We start from the raw sequence: 11,618 nt of genomic DNA, 5'->3' as shown, positions 1-11,618 counted from the left end.
AAGAGTTTATCTAAAAACCCCTAAGCACATACAGAGGTACATCTGCCGATCGTAAAATTGGAGGAGTTGCCAATCTCTATGTATATATGTTTCTGTTAATATTATAAAACAGAATTGTTGAAATTTACACAGAAAATATATTTAGAAAAAAAAAGAATTATATAATGCTCATAAAACAAATATATGATATCTGCAAATAATTGTTAGATTGTCAGCAGTACGTGAAAAAATTGTTTAAATCAAATTCTGGTATAATACATCTAAGCTATTCAATTTTATTTAAAAAGTAAATAAAAATGTAGTGACATTAAGGTCTACATTTTTGTAATATAGCTAGAATCTAATATATTTTTATAACTTTACTTTTTTCCAGTCAGTTTGATGAAAACATAGATACATGTACATATTGACATGTAAACTCACTCACTATCATTCACCTATTATCATTGTCACCAGAAGTTGTAATCATTTCATAAAAACTTGTGCACTCAAATAGTAGCGTGCTGCCTGTTCGTACAAGCTAATTAGAGTTGTCGTTCTTGCTGTTTCAGTAGTTAGTGTCATTGACACACGCTCCTATTGGCGCTTTTAAACTTTTTCCGGTGTTGGAGGACATTGGAAAATGAAAAACTGATGATATTGTAACTACTGTCTGTCGCCTTCGATTGCAGGTTTCACAAAATGCGGATCCTCCTTTGGGCAAACAGGAACATAGTTCCTTGTTTGAAGCGTACGGTAGGTCCCGTCAATGGCTTATTCAAGGCGAATGTACCGGCGGCTAGTCTAACATCCATCTCGGACCCAGAATACGCTAGTCGGAAAAAACGAATGAAACCGTATCCATATGAAACATCGCCTTTACGATATCCTCAGATTTTCACAGACAAAACAGTCAATAGATTAGATGAAAACTCAAAGCTCATAGTTATAGAAGGAAATATGGGAGTGGAAAAGGAAGAATTTGGAAGAAAAATTGCTGAGGAATTCGGGATGAAATTCATCCCCGATTACAGAGAAGAGGAGTATTTTCTTGCTAGTGGTACTGGGTTTGACATTAGAGAAACAAATGAGCAAGTTTCAGATAAAGCCAAATACTGGGATTTGGAAATGCTATACAGTGCCAAGAATCCAAAGGATGCTCGACATTTTCTTAGAACACAAATAGCACTGTACAAGGGAAAATTTGAACGTTACAGAGAAGCCGTGGACCACATATGGAATACAGGTAATACACAGAGCATTAAATGCTAAAAACATATTAAAATGGTAACTTTATTAATAAAAACCCAAGAAAAAAGTAAAATATTTTGTCAAAGAAGGGGCTTGGTAAGTTGTTACTGTCAGGTCGGGGAAACCACCAACTTGCGTATTATACACAAACTAGAGTATTATATACCTCAATTGGAGTATAGATTTGTTACTAAAAATAGAGGAATTGCTTTAAAATTAACTTTTCCAAACTATTTCTACAAATCGCATTTATTTAACTATGAAACACAACACTAATGCAAAAAATAGATTTATTTCCATGTCGGAAAGTATTGAAAATTGATGCAATACTTTGAGAAAAGTTGCATCAAGTTCCTAAGTAACAAACACTTCTACTGCACAAATTTCAGTAAATTGTACTTTATCTTGGCATATATCAATGTGATTTTTTATAAAGTATAGCAAAATTTGAAAATTCAGCAATTTAGGTTATTTTTAGTAACAAATCCATACTCCAATTGAGGTATAATACTCAAGTTTGCATATAATACACAAATTGGTGGTTTTGCCGGACCTGACTGTTGCAGCGGAGAAGATATTACACTTCTATGACTATGACGTATTGTGCTGCCTGCTCTTGGATGCATTCTGGCCTTGACATGTTACATTTGGTACTAGCGAACCGGCTTAATTAGCATTCTGTATGATACGTTGATCTCAGAAAGCATGGAAAAAACAATGTTCCTGGTAATGGTTGGTGACTAGCGTGTTTCTAGTCATGAAGCCAGGGATCAATCTAGGTTTTGGGGGAAACTACCCTTTTTCAAAATAGGGGAAAAGTTTGGCGAAATTTAAGGGAATTTGAATCTTCTTATTTTGGTCCAAATTATATTAACAACTAATTTTAATTTAGATTTAGTAAAGCAGGATTTAAAGCTCAATAATGAAAAATTTTAGTTTATCACAAAATATGCAGTAGTTGTGTGATAAATATGAAGAAATTTGCAAACAAAAGTCTAAAAAAAATTAATGAAAAATAAGTCACAGGGGAAATTGTGTTACAAAAACAGTCATTTTTAGCTTAAAATGGGGGAATTCTTAAATTTTCAGAGGGAATTTTAGGCCAGAGGGGAATTCATTCCTTGAGGGGAAATTTACCCATAAAAGGTAATAAATCAGAGCTAGATTGATCCCTGGAAGCGTCGACATCGCTAAAACAGCAGTGCAGACAGTTGTTTGCGCAGATGTCAGGTTGAACCCATAGAAGCTTGGTTAGAGGCTGGCATTGGAACATTACACATTTGACAACATTGAGTGTAAATGTAATATCCTTTTCTGCTTCAACATGTAATATTTATTGTGTCGGCACTTTTTAGCAGACCGATGGTCAAAATTAATCCCAAACAAAGTGAAGTCAATAAAAAACATGTTTATCTTAATCTCTGTATCATTTCTAGAATGATTTTGCTTCTATATTTTAAGATATTATGCAGATTAGATCATCACAATTGTTCACTGGATAGTGTCCTGCTGGTAATGTCAAATATGGGCTTTCACGCGTGTAGTTAATGGGTTGCCAGGATTTACAATTTGTGTGGGCTATGGAAATTAATATCCCAAAAGAAAATTCTCAATATCAACCCTTGACCTGCATGTTCGTTTTCAGGGATAGAGAAGTTCAACTGACATATTGATTTTTATATTAAAAATAATACTTAATTTAACGTAAATTTGGTGTTTTTTTATAGGCCAAGGCGTTGTGATGATCCGCAGTGTCTTTAGTGACCTTGCTTTTGCAAAAGCTCTAAGGAAAAGTGGAGTATTCACAGCTAAAGGTGAGGAATCATTATATAGAACATGCAGTGGGAACTGGATTTGATTATTTACAAGATTTGCTGGTGTCTGTTGCAGTATATACTTAAAGTGGATAGTCGAGCAAAGGGAGGCTAAAGTCAGTAAAGATGATGTTGATATATCCAGTATAATTTGTTATGAAATAGAAAAATAAATTTTACCATCAAAATTGCTCTGCATGAGACAAAATTGCTCTGCATGAGAAGAAATCAATTTATATTATTGGAATCCTAAAACATCCTCCCAGATGGCTATTTCTGTGATGAAATTCCCACACAGCCTTGCTTTCAGAATTTATTTTAGAACTGTGCTAAAGTTACAAGGGGCCTTTCCATAAATCGGCCCAAATCATGCTGACAAAAAGTTCTAGCTGTCCTATGATGTTGCAGAAGTTGTAAAGGGAAAGTCTAAAGAAAATTTCCTTAACTTCTGTATTGCTTTCTCTCCGGAAATCTTAGGGAATGTTAGGGAATGTTCATGAAACTGTCAGACCCAATTTTCTACATAATGTTTATATATACATGTACATGCATGTACTATGAATGAGGAATAATGTTTATATTTCAGGCTTCCAACATTATGCACGTATATATTACAAGACACAGGTAGAATTGATCAGTCCCCATCTCTTCATTTACCTGGATGCTCCTACTCAGTACTGTATGGAACAAATCAAGAAAAGAGGAAGAGTATGAAAAAATACAATTGTACAATGTTACCATAGTAACTGACTTAATCTACAACTATATTCATGATCTATCATCAGTAAATCAAAAAGTGAAGTTCATGACTATTAAATCATGTCTAAAATTAACAATAAAAATATTTTATCTCTATTTTCTGTGGTTCAACAAATACGTTAGTGATCAAGCATCTGGTTTAGATAATTATACCCCCGGCAACGAGGTTAAAGGGAGATATACTGGAATCGAGTTGTCTGTCTGTAGACACAACTTTGGCCGACAAACTCCTCCTAAACTACAGTTTTTGATAAAATTTGGTACACAGAACCCTGTATATATATTACATTTTAGAAAATAACAAATAGTGTGATTTCTAACACATTTCAGCCATGGGAAGTGAACAGTGCTGTTCTGACAGAGAAATATCTTGGTGACATAGAGCATGTCTACCAGACAGACATCCTCCCTCAGTTCAAGTAAGTTTGAAGATCTCTAGACTTGGTGACATAGAGCACGTCTATCAGACAGACATCCTCCCTCAGTTCTAGTAAGTATGAAGATCTCTAGACTTGATGACATAGAGCACGTCTACCAGACAGACATCCTCCCTCAGTTCAAGTAAGTTTGAAGATCTCTAGACTTGATGACATAGAGCACGTCTACCAGACAGACATCCTCCCTCAGTTCAAGTAAGTTTGAAGATCTCTAGATTTGGTGACATAGAGCACGTCTATCAGACAGACATCCTCCCTCAGTTCAAGTAAGTTTGAAGATCTCTAGATTTGGTGACATAGAGCACGTCTATCAGACAGACATCCTCCCTCAGTTCTAGTAAGTATGAAGATCTCTAGACTTGATGACATAGAGCACGTCTACCAGACAGACATCCTCCCTCAGTTCAAGTAAGTTTGAAGATCTCTAGACTTGGTGACATAGAGCACGTCTATCAGACAGACATCCTCCCTCAGTTCTAGTAAGTATGAAGATCTCTAGACTTGATGACATAGAGCACGTCTACCAGACAGACATCCTCCCTCAGTTCAAGTAAGTTTGAAGATCTCTAGACTTGGTGACATAGAGCACGTCTATCAGACAGACATCCTCCCTCAGTTCAAGTAAGTATGAAGATCTCTAGACTTGGTGACATAGAGCACGTCTACCAGACAGACATCCTCCCTCAGTTCAAGTAAGTTTGAAGGTCTCTAGACTTGGTGACATAGAGCATGTTTACCAGACAGACATCCTCCCTCAGTTCAAGTAAGTTTGAAGATCTCTAGACTTGGTGACATAGAGCACGTCTATCAGACAGACATCCTCCCTCAGTTCTAGTAAGTATGAAGATCTCTAGACTTGATGACATAGAGCACGTCTACCAGACAGACATCCTCCCTCAGTTCAAGTAAGTTTGAAGATCTCTAGACTTGGTGACATAGAGCACGTCTATCAGACAGACATCCTCCCTCAGTTCAAGTAAGTATGAAGATCTCTAGACTTGGTGACATAGAGCACGTCTACCAGACAGACATCCTCCCTCAGTTCAAGTAAGTTTGAAGGTCTCTAGACTTGGTGACATAGAGCATGTTTACCAGACTGACATCCTCCCTCAGTTCAAGTAAGTATGAAGATCTCTAGACTTGGTGACATAAAGCTTGTCTACCAGACAGACATCCTCCCTCAGTTCAAGTAAGTTTGAAGGTCTCTAGACTTGGTGACATAGAGCATGTTTACCAGACAGACATCCTTCCTCAGTTCAAGTAAGTATGAAGATCTCAAGACTTGATGACATGAGATGGCCGCATGCTGGACTCGTAATGAGAGGATCACCGATTCTCTCATATCAGTCACAAGCCCAAGTTTTTTGTCAATATTCTGTACCCCGATTGATTATTTTAGTTACTCAATAGCTGTAAAAAATAGTAGAACTTAGGTAAGCAGGCCAAAAATAAAATATTGATGTTTAGAATGTACTGATTAACTTGGGAACTTTTGCCGGCCCAAATAATTGTTTAGCCATCAGTCCATCTCATACAGATACTATTTTAAGAATGACCCAAGTGACAAAAATTTCCTAAAGTTTACATGATATATAGCTATATATACAGTGGACTATAGTTGGCAAATTGTACAGAGAGTATAAAGGTCACTAGAACTGATGACCCCTAACGGGATTTTGACTGATCCTTTATGAAAGACGTTGATAGAGTGAGAATTTTAAAGGATCTTCATTTTAATTATATTATTGAAATGTTAGCCATATTAAAATTTTATTCCATGTTTTTCTTTAGCAAATATTTTATGTATTTTTATTATATTTACAAAATCTGTGTTGGAGTTAAGCCTAGATAAACAATAATTATTACCCCTCCGCCACCCGCTTTATTTATAATAATTATTGTTTTGTCTTTTAAGGGATATGTCCGAGATAAAAACCTACGACATGACAAGTCCACTAGATTATGAGTTGGTAAGTATACTTACCTTTCCTTTGTTTAACTTCCATTAATTTGATCCTCATTCAGCTTATCTGTCTGTCTGTCTGGAAAACTCCTCCTATTAAAGCTACTGAGTCAATTTCAATGAAACTTGGAAGCAATGTGTAGATGTACATGAAAGTGTATTTTGATGAAATATTGATTGTCATGGTAGCTATGTCTGATGAGCATTTACTTGTGTACTTGTGACACGGTGGAAATGTAATATGACTAACTGTAATAATATAAATATTCTGTGCAGAATACTTTTTGTGGAACTTTGATAGATAAATGTAATGGGAGACAACTCTACAGAAAACCTGGAGTACTTCAACGGCAATTGTGTACATATCTGCTATATTAGCACTAGGGATGTTATATATTGCACCTTTAAATCTGTCTAAAAGACACATGTACATGGGCTCTATAACACTGTGTAATTCTGCGCTATGTGCATGATATTTTTTTACATATAAAACGTCAGTTTTATGTATTTTTTTTACATATAAAATGTCAGTTTTCTTTAATATGTGAATTTTTGTTTTCTTTAGATCTTTGAAGATCTGAATGACACGAGTTTGGACGGACCGAAGATGAATGAGGAAAATAAATTCATCGAATGGGAACCTCCAACAGGCATTGACATGAGTATCATCAGATACCAGTAAATATACTTTACACTTTTTGTACTTCTGTCACATTCATTGACGAAAACCATCAAATAAAAATATATGGTTCCCTTTTCAAATTCCTCACTGTCTAATGTGAGAGTTAGGCTATGCTGTCTTTACTTACTCCATCCATGGTCATCCATTTAGGTGCAGTTGAATCCTCTTGACTTTAAAGCTGAATTAGATCATTGTGTTATAGTCGAATGTGTAAGCGTTTAAATGAGATATTGCCCATTTGTTCTCTATAAGTATAGGTGTTTCTCTTACTTAAAACATGGCACTCGGATGTACAATGCTAACTATGGCTATTGTGTAACTAATCTACAGCTATAGGTAAGGCCTTCAACCATCTTTGACACTGAACATGTCAGCACAGTTGTAATATGTCTACACTGGTCGTGCATGCATTGCATGAATTTTTCATGAAATTCCATACCAATGTTATTACCAGAAAATTTATTGTGAGTTTGAGTTCTCTTCATTCTGAGTGGAGCAGTACAAGAGGCAACATGGCAGACAGTACAGATCAGATCTTTACGAAGTAAAACTATCTAAAATGATTATCAAATTTTCAATAACAGAGTTTATTTTGTGATATGTTAATTAAACTGCTCTTTATGTCAGAGGCAGACCATTCACTTGGATATAACTTGTCGGAAATTCACAAGATATGGAGGATTACAATGGAAACGTATTAATTTTTAGTATACCGCTCTACGTTATGAAATGAAGAATATGATTGGTCCTAAAACATAATATCAAGATTTAGTGGATTCTAAAGGAAACAACATTGAAATTCAGTGAAAACGGCAAAGTGATGAAAAGAAAGCTTAAAATTTCAAATTTGTTCAGTAGGCTTTGTGTGATTCTTGGATAAGGAATTATACCGAAATTACTCAATTTGGGAAACGTGGATTTATTTGTTACGTGTATGTATTCAAGAAATGAAGCAATTAACAGTGAAATTATTGGAAAATATACCGAAAGCATTCATTCCATTTTCAAAGAAAGAAAGTACACATATCTATCTAAAATTAAAACATCATTGTAGGAATGCCTGTGCTGTCGAAATACTAAAAAGTCTTGATTTTCAACACAAGGAGTAATTTTATGCGTTATGCGTGGTTGATGTGATTGGATTTATGCCGATGTCCATGGATCAATATATAAAACAGAAAATATGTAATAATATGTATTATTGAAGTTTTCTATTACATTTATGTTGAATTTGGTTACATTTATTTATTATTTATCTGTCCAATTTTAAAATGCTGCATGTAGTGTCACTCTCTACCTTTCATTGTATATTAGTTTACCTGGAACTGTAGATTAGTTGAAACTAATCTACAGCTACAGGTAAACTAATGTACAGTGAAAGGTGTACTAATCTACAGACAGAACAAGTACTTGAACAATAGTCTAAATAAAGTACTTGGGACAACAAAAGATGACATCATAGCCATGACTGAAGGAAAACCATTGTTTTTATTTCAATGATTTACAATTAATCTATAGTGTTTTACACTGTCTTTGTGTATGTATCCATAACAGGTTTTTTTTTCTAGGGGCTTTTTGGGGCCGATAATAGGCCCCATTTCCAACGGAAATATTTCAAATTCAAGATTCCCAAAAAATACAATTTACTCCTGGAAATTTCCTTCCCAATTTGCCAATTTCTTTCCCAAAAGGCCCTTTCCCAATTAAGTGAAAAATACCCCTGCATCAGAACACTAGAGACAAAGATTGAGGGGAATTTTTTATGTAGCTCTAGTACTTTTGGATTGAAAAACTCAGAATTTTGGTGGATTTTGAGAATTTTTGTGATACTTTTTGACTAAGTTATCTAAATCCAATCTAAGATAAAGTTCTTACTATCATCATTTCATAACCAGGGCATCCAGTAGGATCAAAATCTCAAGAGTCAGTGACCCTTAGCTGTAAAATCCTGAGGGTCAAATCAAATTCCTGAGGGTCAAAATATTAAACTTAAGGGTCAATTATTAATCGCATTAAAATTCAGTTATATTTAAAAACTAAATTTTATAACCAATAACAATTATTTCTCCAAAAAATTGACCTCTTGTATGTTATGAATACAAGAGATCAATTTTTTGGAGAAATAATTGTTGTTATTTATTTCTTTGTTGTCAAATGGACCTAACCATGATGCAAATTGGGAAAAGCAAGACAAATAATTACACATAATTCTTATTTGAATTTAAGGTATGGAAAGAGATACAAGTGGCACTGGGACAGACTGTTTGAGGAACTCACCACTCCCTCTGATATAGACGAATTAAATTATGATTCCAACGAGTTGGAGGAAATGGAAACTATCATTATGCAGGTAGGTATATCAGCTTTATAGAGACAACAGGATCATGTAGTGTTAACTCTAATCATATTTTTTCAGCGCTATCAAATTTCAATGCAAAATTAATTTTGAATTGATCAACACAACGATTAATTTGATGAATTAACAATATACACACACACCTATAGGATCTTACATGAGTATTCATTTCATAAAATCTCATATGAAATGAATGCAAATATAAGACACTTTTTATCACATAACTACAAAAACCTAAAAAACAAAGAATTTCATGTCAAAATGTAAATTCAGCGGAGGCCGCCATTTTGTCCCACCGTCCTAGTAATGCTGATGTCACATCATTTTTCCTGATGTCATTTTATTGTTTCTGTCTGACGTTACAATGAATTTCCAGCCAATGAAAATTGCTCCAGGTCATATTACACTAGTGACATATGCAAAAATATTACACAGGCGAAATCACTTAATATCAGGCAGATTATGTGATAAATACAATTAATGAAATCATATTTACAAAAAAATGCTTGAGCGAAAAGCACTGAAAATAAGATCATCACTATACTATGTATGTTTACAGTAATTTAAATACTGTATTCGACCCAATAAGTACCCAGGGCACTTAAAAAATTGAAGCAATTCACGGATACTGAATAGAAACAAATATGGACTTGCCTTTCATAAAACTGTTCTACAAAGTAACCATAAATCAATATGCAAAAGAAATTGCTAAGAAAACCAACAAAGTTTTCATATTTTCAGTCTGCATTTAATTCAAAGTAATTGAAATTGAAGCTTTAAAAAAAGGAAAGGGGCCCTTATAGGGATGTGGGCACTTATTGTGTCGAATACAGTATATTCAATTTTATCAACAATTGGTCATTTAAAGTTTGCTTTTTCCAGTCTTTGGTTTATAATTTATTTCTTTTCACGGAATCGAACATTTGTGGCTATTAAGTCATTTAGGCAAGTGGCATATCAAATTATTAAACAAGTTAGAGAAATTCAATATTACCTAGATTGTTATGGACATTGGTGAATCTTTTATTTATCACATTAATGTCATTCATGAAATTGTAGGCAAGAATATTCTCAGTTTTGTTTCTTTTTATGAAATAAGGTTCAGATGTGAACATTTTCATTCGATGTCAGTCTTTTTTGCATAAATGCGCATGATTTTACAGACAAAACCAGCCAGTTATAATATTTTATTTCTCTTTTGTAGCACCCAGGAAATAAGTACAAGCACTACTATGATCCAAAAACAGGAACTTACTGAGGCAGAACTGCTGCGGAGATGAAAGATCGTACTAAAAATATCGCAAAACGTCAGGAAGTTTAAGGTCAAAGTTGTGTTTAAAAAAGACAATATTTTTCTCGGACCTAAGGCTCCTGTTGACCTGGTATTACGTTAGTGCTGCGTAGAATGAATGAATATATTTATGAAAGAATTTTTGTGACTTGAAACATTGGTTTGTAATAAATCTGGCACTGATCTGTAACTAATGTTGTCTTTTTTTTTCACATGTTTTAAGCTCATCAATTAACAACTATTAATTATCTTTTGCGCTATAATTTACTTGTGACAGATTTCCGTATATACATGTTAGAGTTATCTCTCTTGCAGGTAGTATTTATTTTGACATCATTACTTAGTGATAACAAATTACATGATTTCTCTGAAAAATACCAGTAATGATCAAAAGTTCCTACAAGGGCAGATAACTCTGTGATATGCAAATACACAATATAACAGGATGCTCCTGCTTCCTTCTTAACATGTATTTTTTGTTCAAACAATTGAAACAAGAGGACCATGGACTTTAACGGAAAAAAATCTACAAATGTTCTGAAAATGCCCATTTTCTCTTCAACTAACACTTAGACACTGTACATACTGATACTGGGAACTTTTCAGTAGACATTGTTGGTTTCTGATATATTTGACCCCTGTGACCTTGAATGATGGACAAGGTCATTCAACTCGACAAACATGGTTGCCCTACCCCCTGCATAATACAGGACAAATATCTGCAGATCTCTTAGTTCTTTAAAGATTTAAAGACCCAATATCCATATCTTTCTTATTTTTGTCATGATTTAGAAGAATGTTTAAAAAAAATCCTGTTGAAAATCATGCAGAGACGGGAATAAATCGAAGTCAAGATGAGCGATAATGATTCGGAATATTTTGATAAAAATCAAATAAATATTAAACATCGCTAGGTGGGTCCCACTTAGTCAAACAAGACGAAGTTAGCCGACATTGTAACGTCGTTGCCGAGAACGTCATGTGACTACCGTAACTACGTAACGTCTGTCCGAACTCTTCCGAAAACGGGTCATTAACTTTCCGACTTGCGTTTGGCAATAATCGTAACTTCTATGGCGACCGATG

At 34.4% G+C, this 11,618-nt stretch overlaps 1 protein-coding gene across 1 annotated transcript; it reads left to right on the top strand.

Moving 5' to 3' along the window:
* The first annotated feature begins 579 nt into the window (after nucleotides 1-579).
* LOC138314375 (NADH dehydrogenase [ubiquinone] 1 alpha subcomplex subunit 10, mitochondrial-like) lies at nucleotides 580-10,722 on the top strand. Its single transcript, XM_069254678.1, has 8 exons — nucleotides 580-1,225; nucleotides 2,958-3,044; nucleotides 3,631-3,752; nucleotides 4,134-4,222; nucleotides 6,156-6,210; nucleotides 6,769-6,881; nucleotides 9,112-9,235; nucleotides 10,446-10,722. Exons 1-8 carry the CDS (start codon nucleotides 682-684, stop codon nucleotides 10,497-10,499), a joined length of 1,188 nt encoding a protein of 395 aa, XP_069110779.1. The 5' UTR covers nucleotides 580-681; the 3' UTR covers nucleotides 10,500-10,722.
* Nucleotides 10,723-11,618: the final 896 nt, after the last annotated feature.

Source organism: Argopecten irradians, chromosome 2 (genome assembly GCF_041381155.1).
Source record: "Argopecten irradians isolate NY chromosome 2, Ai_NY, whole genome shotgun sequence".
NCBI lineage: Eukaryota > Metazoa > Mollusca > Bivalvia > Pectinida > Pectinidae > Argopecten > Argopecten irradians.
This window is presented reverse-complemented; position numbering and strand designations above follow the sequence as displayed.